The sequence below is a fragment of the Oenanthe melanoleuca genome, chromosome 18 (genome assembly GCF_029582105.1).
Source record: "Oenanthe melanoleuca isolate GR-GAL-2019-014 chromosome 18, OMel1.0, whole genome shotgun sequence".
In the NCBI taxonomy this organism is placed as follows: domain Eukaryota; kingdom Metazoa; phylum Chordata; class Aves; order Passeriformes; family Muscicapidae; genus Oenanthe; species Oenanthe melanoleuca.
This window is the reverse complement of record NC_079351.1, coordinates 7,512,458-7,529,767: the sequence shown is the minus strand read 5'-3', so window position 1 is coordinate 7,529,767 and position 17,310 is coordinate 7,512,458. Positions and strand designations below refer to the sequence as shown.

Sequence of the window (17,310 nt, the reverse complement as noted above, 5' to 3'; positions counted from 1 at the left end):
AAGAGGCAATTTTCTCAAGCCTTTAACTTTTAAAGAGTTCCTGCTCTACTTAGATTGAATTCCCAGCGATGGGCAAGCCTGGGGGGGATTTCACAGCCCAGCCACTGTGTGCAGGTCCTGCTGTCCCTCTGGGGGGACAAAGGGATGGGCAGGGGAGCATCCCCTGGGCTGGGAGCAGCGTGTGGACCTGGGCTGCCGGGGAAGGAGCTGGGGGTCTGCTCCTGCACCACCTGGAAACCCCAAACCTACAGCACAGTCCCTTCCATCCATGGCAAACCCCATCTGCAGACAACCAGAGGAAATCTTGCCAAAAATAACCAAACTCCAGCATGGAAGCTGCTCCTCCTCAGGCTGGCCCCAGAACACACTTGTGTGATAATTGATAAAAGATTCGTGTTAATCATAAAAGTATTGGGATTTGTATAATCCAAAATACTGAGGTCTGAAATGAAGCATGACACTGCTTCATGTTATGAATATTATGTTTTCTAAATAAGTTGTATCTAATAGCAGTTTGCAAAACAAGCCTGACAGATTTTGCAAAATCAGATTTCCTGCCTTTGTGTAATCAATTGCAGCCTATCTACTAAGACCAGACTTCCCAACTTCTGCCATTCCTTATCTACCAAGATCAGATGGTTATCTGTGAGATTTGACATCACAATTCCCAGAGACTTCATACCGTCTAGAGATCTCACAGATGTTTTTTGACCACCACTGCTTACCTGGCAAAATTATGACAGCAAAAAAAAATAACAATTATTGATTACTACGAGAAAACCACCCTACAAAAAGGAGCTGCAAACCGAAGTTTGATGGAGCGTGGAGTGGGCTGTGACCCCTTGTTGGGGAAGGTAAAACAGGAAAGCCCTAGTTATGAAACAATAGGATGGCCCCTGAAGATAATCCTCTCCTGATAGAACAATGCCCTCGGCCAGAGAGCAAGACCAAAGGTCACAAAAGACTTGCCAGGGTCCAAAGATTAGATCTCAGAGTTTAAAATGTAACACACTATGCTAATATAAGGATTCCTATAGGCTGCATGTAAATGCTATAGAATTTGTATTTTGTATTAGATTGGTTCTTGAAAATTAGAATATTCATAATGGAAAAAGATCTACTGTACTGCAAACAGGAAGTCGGTCTCTTTACTCTCTCTTTTACTCCCTTTTTTACTCTTCCTCTTTTCTCTCTCCCTCCCCCCTTTTTATCTCTTTAATCCTGCTTTGGGGCTGTGCCTGGCAGCCCCTAGCAGGCTCTTTTATAATAAATTGGAACTGTAGCCTTTAGCTTCAACAGAGAGCTGGAGTTTTGTCCTACACTGTCTACCCCGACACAAAGAATTCCAGAGACTCCCGCAACCCCTCACTCCTCCCCAGCGCTGCTTGCTCTGTCCATATAAAACAAATCAATCTAGATCTTGCAGGATATCGAGCCTTTTGCTGGTCATTTACAGCACTTGCCTCTCTGGAGGTGGGCTTCCCGCGGAAGAACTCGTGGTTGAGGGAGCTGTGGGGAGGCTGGAAGCGCGCCTGCAGGAACACGCAGCCGTTGGCGATGGCCTCCAGCGGGGCCGGGCCCTCGTAGGGGAACCCGAAGCCAATGAAGAGCTGCAAGGCACAAACACAGCGCTGCACAGGGATTCCCACGCGGGGAAACTGCTGCTGGGTGCTGCTGGCAGCCAGGGGAAAAGCAGCCTCGCCTTTCTCAGCCTTCACAAGGATAAATTGCAACAATGATTATGCACCTGCAGGGTGCTGAGAGCCGGGTGAGTGTCTGGTGATGTTTTGCAGAAAGCATGTTTTCAAAGAGGTGTTGCCTTCTTGGACCAATGAGTCTTTTCTATTCTGTTTTGCACATACTACCCTATGTAAGTGTAGTGTTTCTTTAAATAAAGCTTTTTCTCTTTTGCTTTTCCACTGCATGAGGAACTGTGCTGCATTATCTTTTTGCCTAAAATGCAACAGGAAACCTCCCAGATAAACCCACCTGCATCCCTGCTCTGCTGTCTGCTCCTGCACACCAAGGCTCTAGTGGGGTTCAACAAACTGGGCTCAAAATTCCCCCTTTCCCATCAACCACAGCCCACTTTGCACAGCCATGGAGTGTCCAGGAGCTGGTGCTTACAACCATCACTTTGGCCTGCATGGAGCAACGTTGCTTTGCCAAAGCTGTTTGTGTTGGTAAATCAGGAATATTTTCCCCAGGCACCAGCTGAAGGCGACAGGGATGTGCCCACACCCACAGACTCCAAGAATCTCGTTTATTTTTATCACTGCTATAAGGTGGTAAAAAAAAAACCAACCCACCCCACTCAGCAATAAATGAATTAATGAGCAAACTTTGTGCTCTGCCTGTGGACAGTCTGCAAGGAGAAACTCATCAGACACATCTTGATCTGCAATGTGCTCCGCTCCCTTCCTGCCTAATTATCCTGGCTGAGAGTTAATTATCCCAGCTGGGGGTGCCTGCCAGCCTGGGAGGAGCACAGGTAAGGGGGGGCAGGGTCCTGGGGTGCCCTCACCCACCTTGGCCTTCCTCAGCAGCTGCTGGAACTCGTGCTGGGGCAGCAGCCCGTGGTTCTTGACGAACGCCGGCACCTCGGGCGGCCGCTGCGTCTCGTAATAAACCGTGCCATGGATCTCCATGTACTTGTTGAGGATGGCCAGGAACTTCTCCTTGCCCTGGGGAGGAGGGCAGACACTGAGCTACACCAGAGGATGGGTCTGACCTCCCCACCGTGGTTATGGTGGGGTTTAACTCTCAAACTGCCATGCTTCAGGCAGACCCAGTGCGAAATCCCCACCAGCCCCTCCTCATTCCTTGGAAACACATCCAGGACTGCCCCAGGCTCCTGGGGAGCCCACATGGCTGCAGGATCCACCACTCTGATCATCCTGCCTTCCCTGTCCCCTCCAAGGGCAGCTTCCACTCTGGAGCTGCTGAATTAAAGCTTCAGAGGGTTCAGAAGGAAGTCTGCAAAGACCAGAGCTTGCTAATAGCCTTTTATTCCAAGTAACAAGTTCCAAGGGTTTTCTCATTCAGATTTAATCCTGTTTCACTACCTGGAAAATGAAGGGGGTAATCAATTTTCTTCTCTTGGAGGCTTCCCTCCTTTTGCTCCAAAGCAGAATTTCATTTTAATAATTTCTCTACTGCAGATTTTTTTTGCTTGAAAAAACCACAAAGGGCCTATCCTATGGATGCTGGATTTTCCAGTGCTGCAACAGCCCCAAAAGAGCAAAGACCAGGGGGAATAAGGAGTTATAAATGGGGAATTTGAGAAAACTCTGTATGTTGCCTTAAAGCCTCCTCAAATGCTGTATTTCTGCCCTCAGCCATGGACCCCTGGAATTCTCCAAGGCTCTGAGGCTTTCCCAGCTTATTAAAACTTCCACTCCTATTGTAAGCCAGAGGTGAGAAGTTCAGAGGGGTAGGAAATGAGAAATAAAGGGAAGGGAGGTTTAATGAAATGTTTCTAAATGTCAAAAACATCCTGCTCTGGAGAGGCTGTTTGGTCCAAGGCTGGTAAATAAGAACCTGGCTCCAAAAGATGGAGGTGGGCTTTGCCTTTCTAGACCTCAAAACCACTCAAAATAAGGAAAAATTCCTCTAGTCCCTTTTTTATTCCATGGAGAGGTACAAGATGGGGAGCAAAGGCCAGGCAGCCTGGCCTCAAGGAACCAGCAAGGCACAGCCTCAGCCTCTTCACCCAGGAATAAATGACCCCAAATGTGCAGTTTGGGGAAAAGTGATGTTGTTTGTGAGTTCTGACTCAACACAGCAAATGCCTGTAGCACCCGGGGTGGAGGGAAATGTCCATTCTGGGGTTTGAACTCTCTTCAGTGCCTTTCCAAATTACCTTAACCAAGCTGCAAGGAAACTTCTGGGTAAGGAAGGGCAGGGGAATGGTAGAAAAAATACAACAAGATGTTGCAGTTCTCCTAAAATCAGATTTAGTGGGTTTCAGTAGGGCTTTTAGGGAGCCCCCGAGCCAGGCAGAGGCAGGGGGGATTTGCTCTCAGACCTGGGGAGTGATGGAAACCCCACAAACTCCAGTGAAGAGGGGATGGCATGGCCAGATCCTGGCTCACCACGAGCATCCCTGCTAATTAGTAGCTGCTAATCAGGAAATCTGGGAAGGGGAGGAGGAACAGCCCCCACTGCATCAACCCACATCAATCCCAGCAGCTCCAGAGGACCAAGCCCACGTCAAGGCAAAGTTAACTCTGACAAAAACCTTTTGTCTCCCGAGAAGAGGCGCAGAGGCAAAGCCCAGCAGCAGCTGGTGTGGTACAGTACCTGCAACTGGAGCAGCCCCAGGCGGTGCACAGGGGGAAAAATAGAAATAAATCAACAGACAATGAGAATTAGCTCCTTCTTACAGCCCTGGAAGGAAAAGCAGCTTGCTAGCTCTGGATTAGATGGGGGGAGCACACACAGTCCCTCTGGAGATGCAGGGGGATGTTCTGGGGGCTGTCCCCATGCAGTCCCCACCCCTCTCCCCCAGCTGCTCCAGGCTTGGGCAGCACAACCCCATTTCACAGAGTGCTTGAAAGCAGACACAAACTATCCCCATCATAATGCAGCAACCACTGCAATTAATTAGCCCAATCATTATAATTAATTACATAAAATCATCGATAGGAAATCCTCAGCCTCAGAGCCTGCTGGGAGGAAGCATCACCCAGAGCAAGGAGCAGGGAATGGCATCTCACCAGCCTCTCCCTGTTTGTTGGAGGCTCTGGATGTGTCACATCACTCCCCCAGGACTGGGACAAGGATGATGCTCCACAAACACACCCAGATCTGCACCTCAGCAGCTCGGGGTGAGGCTGGGGCTGCCTGTCCTTGTCCCCAAGGACACCCACCTTCCAGATGCTGGCCTCCTTGCCGTACACCACGGCCATGCTGCTCACTTTGTTGGCCTTGATGAGCTGCCTCTCCGTCTGGTTGAGCTCCTCCGACACGAAGCCCATGAAGGAGTTGTCAGGGGTGTGAGCTGTGGGCACCAAGGGAAGGAGACAGGGGCTGGACAGATGTTTTTTGGGATGTCCCCAGGGTTGGGGATGCAGCCTGAGATGAGCCCAGCCTTGCTGGAGCTTGGAGGAAAATGGAGCTTGACTCCCTATCAAAGCAGCTGATGAAATCCAGGCTTCAGAACCCACTCGAGCAGCTCTGCACACTGAGAGGTGTTTTTAAGGCTGGCAGAGGGGCTTTACCCAGCCAGGAAAAAGGAACTCTTGAGTCACCCAGCAGCCAGTGGGACACTGGGCTCCTTCCAGACATGCACATCTCCCATCCACGCCACAGGCAAATCCCAATCCCTGAGCTGCCCTCACCTTTGGAATCCCAGCGGAAATCAAACCAGGCAAACCCCAGCTGGAAGCTGCTGGCTGTGCCCTGACTGTGCTGGACCAGCCTGCTCTCTCTCCCTGGATCTTTCTGTGGCCCAGCAGGAGCTCCTTGCAGGCAGGGGGAAGCAGGGGCAGAGCCAGGGAGGACAACACTGCCTGAGCATCACCTTGGAGGATCTCAGAGCCTCAGAACCACCCTGGGAGGCCCCCACTGATGCCTTATGTTTTTAGCTTTTATATTTTTCTGATCCTGTATTAGGGTGTGTCCTAGGTTACAATATAAAGATGTGCCCAAAGGGGTGGATTCTATCAGCATCTGCTGAAACCAGGTGGGGCAGTGACCCTTATCTCTGTGGGAGATATCCTCTTCTAATGGGCCAGGTGTTAAAACCAGATGGGAGAATGTTCTTTGTCTTTCCAATAACCCATCCTCCCTCCAGGAGATATCTCCTGTTCATGGCCACTGAGTCCCAGGGCATGACTGATAAAATTCCATCATCCCACTGGGAGATGCTCCAGCCAGGGGAGGAGCCAAGCCTTTCCTACCCAGATAAAAACTGAGATTTGGAACAACAAAGCAGCTGTTACTCACTGGATTCCAGAGGACAAGAGCTACCAGACCTTTCTACAGGATCACTGCTTCAACAACACCCCTCCATCTGCACTGCTACCACCACCTTGACTATGGGGTGTCAGGTTGTATTCTGACTCTGGCAGTGGTTTTTCTTTTGTACTATTGTATGTATTTTATTTTTCTCTTTTTACCTATTAAATTGTACTTCTGACTTGGAGTCTCTCACTGGTTTTGATTCTAAAACCTTTACAGGGTGTAACTCTGAACTGCAGATAGAGTGTTAGCAAGCTCTCTTCACATTTTGGTCAGACTAAACAATCCTTCCAGGCCTGAGAACCAAGGTCACCATCACAGCCTCAGGCCCCAAAAAATATAAACAAAAGTGAATGGGAGAAACAAACTGGGGGAATATGACTTCATTGCCTGAAGATGCAATTGGAGGATTAATCCCTGATATGCAAATAGACAAACTTATTTCAGTCTGAAAAACTCATGACTGCTGTCCATCTTGGGTGTACCCTCTGTGAGGCTTTGCACTCCCCAGGTGTCTCTGTTAAAGGCTTTAAATAAATCCCCACTTTATTCTCTGCCTAGCCTCTGCTCTGGGATATCTGGGATATCAACACTAGGGCCAGCAAATTCAACCTGGCAGAGAAATGCCTCAGTTTCCCAGTGCAAGGCTGTGCAGGCAGGCCCACTCACGGAACATGGTCATGAACTGGGCTGGCTGCAGGTTCCAGTAGCCCCAGTTGGTGCGGTAGCCGCGCAGCGTGGCGTACTCCTCGTGGTTGTAGGCTGGCTCTGTCCCAAACGTGTCAATGACCCTCACACGGCACCTGCAGAGCACACACTGCCTCAGGAGCCTCCTCTGCACCCCTCCTCTGCAGCACACCCCAGGCAGCCCTTCCCAACTCTGCTGGGCAATGTCCCTCTGCAGGACCCTGACAGCTGCCAGGATGATGAACCTCCCAAATGCTTATTAATGCCTTTCCAATATCCTGGGAATGCTGAGGCAGGCACTACCAGCACGGGGCTGAGGAGAGAAGAGCAGCAACAAGCAAGGGAAGAGCAAAACCAGCTGAATGCGAGAGCAAATGCATTTATAATAAAAGCAATAACGCAGCTTGTCATTTTTCTCTCTAATAAAATTGTGTAGGATACTGGGAGAGATGGGAAAAAACATAATAAATAGCAGGTCTATCAGCACTGAATTAAATCACAGATTTTCCTGGCTGGTGATGTACCAGGGGATGATGACATTTGTCTTGATGCTCAAGGAGCCAGAGGCAGGGCTCCTTACAAATTCCCAAGCTCACACTCCCCTCCATGCTGTGCCCACCCCTGGCACACATCAACACACTGCAGCCACATGCAGGGTTTGGTCTTTCCACAACTCTCTTTTAATGAGGTTTCATCCTAAATACATGAGGCTCAGAGTGCCTCATGCCATGGCAGCAGGGGACACAGCAAGGCACCAGCCAGGCAAAAATCAAACCTAAAATCAAAGGGTCTGGCTCCTAGCATTGGTCAGTCTCTTTAGTCTTTGCTTGCTAATTAATGAAATGAAGAACAAGAGCAGGCAGTGGCTTTGCTTACCTGTATTTCTTAAAGGAGAGCCCCATGTGCTGCTTCATCTGCTGCAGGCCGTGGTAGTCGGTGTAAATCAGGTCGAAGGGCAGAGGACTGGTCAGGGGGCAGTTCCCCCGTCCTGGAGGCACCCCTAAGTGACTGGGAGAAGCAGGAGAGATCAGCCCCAGCTGCACCAACACTGCTGTCCCTGCTGGCACTGAGCAGGAGCCATCAAACAGCTCCTCTCTGATGGAGGGGGAGGCAGATGGTTCCTCTCACCCCAGATTTTATTTCCAGGCTAAAGATCTGGAGAGTCCTGGTCCCTCCCCATCTCTGCACTGCTCCAGCTGAGTTCCTGCTCCTCCCACATGGACTGTGAGGCACAGCATCCCCAGCCAGGGACCACCAGCATCCCAGTCACCACACACCCTCCCTGGGACCTCTCTTGTTGAAGACACCAGATTTCATTTACCTTCATTGCAGTCACACCAGTGACAGACTTGTCAAGCCACATATTTCCTCTCCTCTCTGCCTGCAAGGCTCCCAGCTGAACCTAAAGCTCCCTGTTCCCAGCTCCACATCCCTCCCAGCATCCCCTGGAATGTTTCTCTTATTCCAGTCCTGACCCACCACATCCCAGAGCACTCTCAGCTTCTCCCTGACTCTGCTGGCAATGCCAGTCCTTGGATGTTGGGCACATTTAATTTGAATTTCTCACTTTTGTCCCATTTATTAAATAATTCCATAAAACAGTGGCATCTTAGCCCTGGGTGTCACTCAGGGGGTTTCCAGCCAGTTCCTTACAAACAGCCACACTCAGCCCCTCTTCCCTCCTCCAGTGGATAAAATGCATTATGAAAATCCAAATAAACTCCACTGACTGCAATCTCTTTATCAAGACCATCAGTTACCTCGCTGCCAGGGTGAGATGTAATTAATCCAGCAAGATACAGGGCTGGTAAACCTGTGGAGTGTCTCCTTCCATTTCCAATTACCTCTGTGAACTGATGAATCCCTGTCTCCAAAGCTGTTCTACCAAGTGTACCACTGATGTCAGCCTGACAGCCCATCTGCTTGTCTGGACCGTGTTTCCTCCTTCTCAGGAAAAAAAAAAACCCTGTGACACCTTCCAGCTTCAGCAGGTTTCTCAAAAATCCATGTTGCTTGTACTTGTGATTTCCCAGTGCCAGTTTGCTCAGAGGCTGATTCACTCTGCAGTTTCAATGCTCTTGTATTTTGTTTTTCCTCCTAAAGATGATAATCCCTCATCCTCATAACTCCACTCACACCCCAAAAGCAGCAGCATCCTCATGGAAAACCAAGCTGCTGAGCTGATTTGGTCCACCCAGGCTGTCTCACTCCCACCACGCAGTTGTCCCGTTTCATTCTCAGTCCTTCCAACACGGCTGAGGAATTCCTGTTTTGTTTCACAAGTCTGAGCTCAGACACTGTGAAATCTCACCCTTAGCTCCTGCCTGCCAGGACGTCTGTCTTTGTTTTCTTCTGGGCTCTTCACTTACTCTGAACCCCTGTTTGGAGATGGGAATTTATCCCAGCCATGCCTGTACGTATTTTCTCTTCTTTGAGGAATAAAAGTTCTGCTCAGATTTTACACTCCCAGATTTGAATCCTTCCTTTTCTGCGGCCTCTCTTACTGGTTTTCTTAATTTCTCTACATTTCCCTTCTGAGCCTGAGAATTCCCTTTCCAGCCCCACCTGGGGTTTATCTGTTTCTCAGCTGAAGCTCAGATGGACCCACAGCCCCAGGGTCCATCCTCTGGGGAGCACTTCCATAAGGTCCTCACCTTGCTGAGCCCTTCAGCATTTCACCTCTTAATCCCATGGCTGTTTCCAGAGGAAACAAGCCAAGGGACACAATTATCACAAGTATTTGCTCTCCAGTCTCTCACTTACATCAGAAAGGGCCATGCAGAGCCAGAAATTTGTTTGCCATAAGAAATATGATAAAGGGCTCTTGTTTTGCTCCTGGCCACACCTCCATCTTCTTCTGAACCTGATCTGGTGGAAGATGCCCTGGTCATTGCAGGGGTCTGGATCAGAAGACCTTTAAAAGCTGCCTCTAAACTCAGACTTTTCCATGACTCTGATGTGGTCCAAATCCTTGAGCACCAAGATCCCTCTTCCAGCCTGACACCCCTGAAGGGTCACCCCAAACTCCTGACCACGACAGGGACTCCAGAAAAATATGTAAATGTGCAACAACCTCGCTGGCTAAATCCAGAAAAAGCAGAGAATTTCAATTTAAGACAAAGAGCTGCTTTTGCAGCTGCTTCACTGCTCTTGTCACAAGGAATCTCAGCATCAGCTCAGGGCAGCCTGGCTGGGGGCGCCGCAGGGGGAACAGGTTGCAGTTTTGTCACTTTTATGCACAATTTTACACGACAGGACTGATTGGGAAGATGGCAGGAATAGAAAGGCTCTCACTTCCCACAGCCACCCCGGTACAATAAATAGGGCACCAAGGAGACTCAACCTCCTGGGAAGGCTGAAGGGGAATTTTTAAGCCAGGATTTTGTAGAGATGGAATTCTAAACAACACATTTGCTCACACAGTGCTGCTTTTTCTTCAGTCATCAGACAAACAGTGATTTACACCAACCTGCACTGTGGTGGAACCAATCCATAAACCTTGTATTTAACTAAAAATCCCCAAACCATCACACTGTGCTTGCAGCACACACCATCCTCTAGCTGGTACGTGTCACACAAGCCACTGCACTACAAAACAATCTGTAATTTAAGGAAGCCCTAACCAAGCTTGACGAGGGGCTGCAGGAGGCAGCAATTAGTGTAACTCATCCTGAAGCCTCCAAAAAAGTTTCCACCAGTTGGGGAGAGCAGGCCTGACTCTCCCAGCTCCCATCAGCACTGCAATCTGCCACACATCCCTCTCCAGGTGCTCAGGACTTGCCAGATCCATTTCTGCTCCCTGTGCCATGGCTGCAAGGCTGGAATAGCTCTGAGAGCAGGAGCAGTGGCTTTGAGCAGAACATCTCTTCATTTACCCCCCTTATCCTCCCCAAACACTGATTTTAATATTCCACTCATGCAAATCCAGCCTGCACCTCTGAGATGGGGGCGGGGGGAGAATTTTTTTTTTTTTTTTTTTTAATTCCTCCTTATTTAAACATTCTTTATTCGGGCTTTCATCATTTGCCAGTTAAGTCAACTAATTTTCTACTAAACCCAATTTCACTCATGGCTGGAGTGCAATTTCCCTGATTTTTCCTCGTGCCATGTGCTATTAATGGCGCCTGAAATTACGCAGATAAAACTGATGAGCGCAAACGCCGCCAGCGCAGCCCGGGGAGCTGCTGAGGAAAACACCCCACCCCAGCCCCTGGGAACCTCCCCACATCCCAGATCAGCTCTGGGGGGTGCTCCAGGGGCTCTTCCCATCCCAAATCCCAGAGCAGAGCATCAGCTGGGCCTGGCTCCTCTCTGATCCAAGTGGGTGCCGCGCTCGCCTCTGCGCCAGCTGCCTCCACCAGCTGTGCCTACTCCAGAATAAATCTCCAGCAGCTTCTTGTCCTGCTATTTTCCTCTCAGAGGTACTTTAATCAGCCAGGGGAGCGTCCCCTCCCTCCCCTCCAGTGCAGGCACTCTGGAGTCAGATGACTGCAGGGTTATCTTTACATCCCATTGACCTATTTTTAAATTAACCCAACGTTTCTTTCTGCATTTTCACTCCTGGTGCTGAGAAGTCCAGCACTAAACAGATCTCGTGGGCATCTCCTGGCAGCCTGGGCCAATATTGTGTATTATATTTAATTGCATCTTCTCTGCCCACATCTGCTGCCATCAGCAAGGCTGAGAACAGAGCAGGGATCGTGTCCTTGCTGCTCCCTCACCTTCTGCATGGCTGCAAGAGCCCAGCAGGCTCTGGGACGTTAGCCAGGGATGAAAAGTGCCACAGCCAGGCCTAAGCAGCTCCCAGGGGTCTGTGACAACCCCAACAAAAGCAACAAGTGCAAATCCAAGCCCACAGGATGAACATCCTGCTGCCTGCCCTCTGTTTTCCCCCTGCTGGAATAAGCACTCATTGGAAATGAAGATTTCCAAGCAATTTCAGCACCTGCAATGGTTTCACTTTTGCAAGTTTTGGACAGTTTCTCTGGCTCATTATTGATCATTTATGACACAGCTCTACCCATCCAGGGGGGAAGTTCAGTAATCCATTTATTTATTTCCAAGACCTGGAGATGCACAGGAGGGTGCCAGAACAAACACTTCTTTCTGGTCACAGATTCAGCAAATATGAAGGAACTTCCCAGGAAAGGAGAAATCAATACTTGGGATTCCTGCAGGGAGCAGCAGAAACTGAGCACTCATGTGCTGGTGATGCCTGGAGAGACCCTGGGACAGATGGGCTGCTCTCCTGCTGTCCCACCAGCTCCAAAAAAAGAAGAAATTCTCCCCTGTGAGGGTGGTAAGCCCCTGGCAGAGAATACCCAGAGAGGCTGTGGCTGCCCCATCCCTGGGAGCATCCAAGGCCAGGCTGGGCTCAGGTACCAGGAGCTCCTTTAAAGGCTGAAGATTCCTCCCCACCAGTGCAGAGCTGATCAATCCACAGCCTTTGCACACAGCTCCACCAGGATCACACAGAACCAGCCACTTCTGGCTGTTTCCACAAGCAGTTCCTCTCTCTCCCACACAACAGCAGGACTGGCTTTGCCAGCTGGCGAGGGGAGTGAAGCCAGAGCCTGGGCACGGTGCAGGTTTTCATGTGAACAGATGCAAGACAGAAAGATGGCTTTTATCTGCCAGGAGACAATTAGAAACGTGCTTTCTGGACATGGTGTTTCCATCTGAGCAGCCCTTTCTGCAGCCTGAGCACACCTCAGTGAGCATGGAAAGCACAGGAAAACTGCACTGAGAGGAGACTGGGGGCAGGGGAGCAGAGCCTTGTCCCACCACAGCTCCAGCTCCATCCCCAGCACAGGGAGGGTGGCTCAGCACCCAAACCACACCCTGGCCACAGCAGGGACAGGGCTGCCAGCACCTGGTACAGGCACGTGCTTCAAATCCAGCACTTTGCCAGGACTAGAATTAAGAGCCCAGAACTTGACACAGGAGCAATTAAGCTCCGGGAACACTTTGTAAAGCCCTGACCCCGAGAGGCATCAAATCCCATTTACTTCGACTTTCTGTCCTGCTTTATGAGCAGTTAATTTCGAGGGGACCGTTGAGAAAAGCACCTTTCAGTGCTTTTCTGAACTCCCCAGCAGCTCACAGCTCTGCAGCCCCTTCTGTCCCAGCCTCTCCCCTACCCAGAAAAACAGCTGGACATACCAAAAATCACCTCAAAATCCCCCCAAATTTACTCCAAAATCACCCCCAAAATCACTGACCACTCCCAATGCTCAAGGGTAGGAGCTGGAGCTTCCAGGAGTGCCCCTTGTGCTGCTTCTCCCAGGAAAAAGGCTGCCCCCTGACCCCAGGGCATGGGTGCTCCAGAGGCAAAGCCTCCACTTATTAAAGTTGTTGGGTTTTTTTTTGTGGGCACAGCCATTGCTCCAAAGTGCTGCTTGTAATTTTCCAGCATCTACTTCTGAGCTGCCTCATTAAGAACCCAGCTCAGAGCTTCCAGGCACTTCCCACTCCTCCCCTAGCAAGCAACAACACCAACACTGGCCTGGATTGTCACCTCCCTGGAAGCTTTTGGGCTACCAACACAGCACCAGGGGTCTTCAGCAATAATCAGGTTCAGATTTTGGATGTTTCTTCCCTCCCTGCTTCAAGACAAGGCTCAAAATGCTGCTGGCTGCCCACCCAGCACAAATCTCAGTGAGAAAACAGCTCCTGACTCCCTGTTCCAGCTCAGGGATTCATTTTCCCCCAGGGAAGATGCACACAGAAACACGGAATAGTTTGGGTTGGAAGGGAACAGATAACCCCGTGTTTCACCCCTTGTCTCTCCAGAGGCACCACAAGCAGCTCAAAAATTCACAGAGAGTTCAAAGGAGAGCAAACACCTGCACTTAGCTCAACTACAGGAGAAAAAATAGCCCCTGGTAGGACTCAGCAGTGGAATTGACAGATCTTTAGAGCCTGTAGTGGGTAAAAGATAACCCGGATAAACTGGCTAATAATAAACCAGGGCTGAGATCTCAGACCTCACAGGGATGTTTGGACAGGGGGGATGGAGCCTGGCCTGCAGGTTCCCTGAGCTCCTTATCTTTGTTCCAGATGAGCACTGGTCCCTAAACCAGAGCAAGAACCATTTGACACCCCTGCCCCTCTCTGCTGGGCACAGCACACACAGGCACATCCCAACATGTTTTCACCCCCAGCCCTCCATCAACAGCTTTTTAAACCAGGGCCTTACTTCTCCTTCATTTTCCTGATCCTCAGCAATCCTGACCCAATCCAGACCAAATCCAGGCACTGCTGCATTGCAATCAATACAGATGCTAATCATGAACAGCTCTCAGATAACCACTGGCTGAAGTGGATGCAGGCAAATCTTCCAGTGATCCCTTGCCAATGATCAATACACACAGAAAAATCAGCTCAGAAATTTGAAGAGACAAAAAAGTAATAAAAAAAAAGAAAAACCAAATCAGGAGAGAGGTTAACTTGTGCTGAATAATTTATGGGCTCCAGTGGAGGCTTTGCTGGGTGGGAGCAGCTACATCTCCCAGCCATGGAAAGAGCTGGGGCTGCCAAAGAAAAATACACAAGGATGGATTCAACGTTTCACACTGCTGGAGCAAAATATCCCCAAACCCACCCCAGCACTGCTGCCTGTCCTGCTGCAAGGTCAGCAAGAGACACTCAGAATGGGAGGGGACAAATCCATGCCCAGTTTACAGAGGTGCAATCTTTGCTGCTTCGGGAGGGTGCAGGGGGCAGGAGGGATAAGGGATCAGAGTGCCTGGGCTGCCCCTGCCCCAGGGACAGGGATTTGGTTTGCTGCATCTCTCAGCCCAGCTCCAGCCCTTTGTGCATCCCTGGCTCTCTGCACCCCCTGCCCAAAGCTGTGGCTACAGGTAAAACCCACTCCAGGCTCTAAGGAAGAGCCCAAATTAACTCTTAGAACACCTCAGGACTAATTACACGTGTTCTGCTAAGCCTCCCACTCACTCCTGGTCAGGCTTTTCCCAGAACTCTTAGAAGCACCAGCCCAGGGATGTCAGAGATCTGCAGGCAAGGACCAGGATTGCTGGTGAGAGGAATGTTGGATTTGTCTTTACACAGGAGCTGTGGATCTGCTGGTAAGTAAGACTAGCACTGAGAGATAAAAGAAACAATGGGAAGGATTCCACTGATTGATGAAGGGGAAAAGATATTTGCCTTTACAAACAAACTGCAGGTTTGCTGATAAATGAAACTGGATATTGGAAGATGAAAGAAGCAATGGGGGAAAACCATGAATTCTATAAGAGTTAAAAATTAAAAGGAAGGGTTGTACATTAAAGGGGAATCTCAGGTGTCAAGTGTTTGGGAAGTCTGTGCCTCTCAAGTACCTCAGCCCATGGGGAAAGAGAGAGGGAAATGGGGATAAAAGGAGGCTGTGCCCTCCAAAAATCAGAGATCCCAGGGGATGCCCCATGGCCTCTCCCTTTTTTTGAGTAAAGCAAAAAGGACTCCTCTGTCTCCTTTTTGGACATAAACCTCTGGTGCTTGTGGATTAATTTTCCTGACACTGTCACCACTCATTCCTCCCCAGGCACAGAACCTCTGCCCTCCATGACACCACATTAACCCTTCTCTCGCTGGGCTGCACCAAGGTGCCAGTGCTGACCAGCCAAGGGGACAGAGGGGGGACATCCCCTGCTCCTGCCTGCACTTGGGGTGGGTGACCAGCGGTTAAAGCATCCCCAGAGCCAGGCACACACAGGTGCTGGGGAGGTGGGACAGTTTTTGGGACACAGAGCACCAGGCATCCCAAGGGACACATCCAAACCCAGGTCAGAAGAGGAGCTCTCATCACTGCCAAGTGACGTGGGAGCTCCCAGGCTTCTGGCAAAGGCAAAACACGGCAGGGACACAGCAAAACACTCGCCAGAGTCACTCACAGAGGGGAACTGCAGAACCACCCCGTGAGACAGAACAGCTCCTTCCCCTCCCCAAACAACCACGGGAGGTTCGTGTTTAAAAAACACAAACAAGAACCACACAACAACACCAACACCAACACAACCCTCCCAGCCATTAACTCCTTTCATCCTTGAGTACACGGGTATTATTTAGCACGTCATTCCCACCCCTAAGAGGGGAGGCTGCCTCTTGCATTAGAACCGGGATTTTTTTTATTTTTTTTTTTAGTTAATTAGTTAGGAGCTAATTCCATTCATTAATTCTGAATGCTGCAGGGGCTGGGTTGGGTTTTTTTTTTGTTGTTTTTTCTTCAGAGCTGTTGGTTTTTTCACTCCCTTTCCATGCTGGCTTAGCATCTCCCAAAGCCTGCCCAGACCCCGAGGCAGCTTCAGGCTCTTCTTGATTTATAACCCATCTAATTTGCAATTTCCCTGGTATTCACCCTCCACTTGGGATGTCTCAGAGGAGGGGAGCAAAACTTACAAGGTGACAGAAGGCAGCAGTGTCAGCCCAGTAACAACAGAACAGCATCAGCAGAGAGGAACAGGCCCCACTGTTAGTTTGTCCTTTTTCCATCTAATATTGGTCTTTTGGAGACTCTCACCCTGTGTTGTGCCCTACAGTTCCTCTGTGGGAAGTGCCTCCAGCATCAGTAAATCCCCTCAGAGGTCTCCAAGTCACCCCCAGCATCTCCTGAGGAGGGACAGCTTGGGGGCCACCGAGGACAAGGGATGCAGCTTCCATTGGCAGCCACCCCAGCTGCCTGGTGGAGAGGGAGGGAGGGAGCACAGTCACTGCCCAGACAGCACCAGCACAGCCCAGAGTGCAGCCATGCATGGTGGGAAGAGCCAGGGACCTGCAGGACTCCTGCATCCTGCAGCCACAGGGCCCCCAGCCCAGCAGGGAGCACCCTGGGGAAGGGGGTTCCATGGCCAGCCCCAGGCAGGTGTCAGGGGACACAGGTGATGCTGTGTGCTGGCAGCAGGGAACCATTCTGCTCACACCCAGCACTGCAGCCACAGGGCAGACCCTGCTCCAGATATGTCCACACCAGCTCCACCACTTCACACCAGTCCTTCCCACTTTGCTGGGATGTGGAAGGGTGGGATCTCTCCTAGCCACGAGCACCAGCGCTGTCTGAGGTGCAGGTGGGCAAAGAGCCTCCCCAGCCTGTCAGACCTTCCACCCAGGACCTCGATGAAGCCAGCACCCACCTCTGCAGCTCCTTCAGGGAGACTGTGACCCTCAGGCTGTGTCCCAGCATGAAGAGGGCAGCCAGGATGTCAGCCCACTGCACCATCTCACCCAGAGGGCCTCCCTTCAGCACCCGTGGGCTGAAAACATCCCCTGACTCCTCTGTCAGGAAGCCAATGTGGATCAAGATCTGCAGAGAAAGGAGAGGGGTCAGCTCTGGGGAAAGGGACAGTTTGGGTTCTTCAGCCCAGAATGACTCAGGGTCCCTGATTCCCCCAGGCTGTAGTTACTCAGGGAGCTCAGTCAGACACATGAGCTGTGTCCAGTTAGCACAGACCCAATGGTCAGAGCTTGGCAGCTCCCTCTGACTCTCACTCTGTGTCCCAGGGCCTGGCTCATGCTCTCCATGTCCATCACAGTCTGAACCTCGGGCTGGAGCTGGATTTCCCAGCACACAGGGGCAGGAAAAGGCACAACAAAAACACCAATAGGAGAGCCAGGACCCTCAGAGGAGACCTGCCAGACTCCAGTGGCAGCTGGACACCATCTCCA

At 50.5% G+C, this 17,310-nt stretch overlaps 1 protein-coding gene across 1 annotated transcript in view; it reads right to left on the bottom strand.

The window, feature by feature from the left end:
- Nucleotides 1–17,310, bottom strand: part of MGAT5B (alpha-1,6-mannosylglycoprotein 6-beta-N-acetylglucosaminyltransferase B) — a 69,270-nt gene that overhangs the window by 10,817 nt on the left and 41,143 nt on the right. Inside the window, exons 8-13 of the mRNA XM_056505907.1 lie at nucleotides 16,779–16,948; nucleotides 7,528–7,659; nucleotides 6,634–6,767; nucleotides 4,872–5,002; nucleotides 2,529–2,684; nucleotides 1,464–1,610 (exon numbers count right to left, since the gene is read on the bottom strand). Coding sequence (XP_056361882.1) covers nucleotides 1,464–1,610; nucleotides 2,529–2,684; nucleotides 4,872–5,002; nucleotides 6,634–6,767; nucleotides 7,528–7,659; nucleotides 16,779–16,948 — 870 coding nt within the window. The remainder of the gene's footprint in view (nucleotides 1–1,463; nucleotides 1,611–2,528; nucleotides 2,685–4,871; nucleotides 5,003–6,633; nucleotides 6,768–7,527; nucleotides 7,660–16,778; nucleotides 16,949–17,310) is intronic.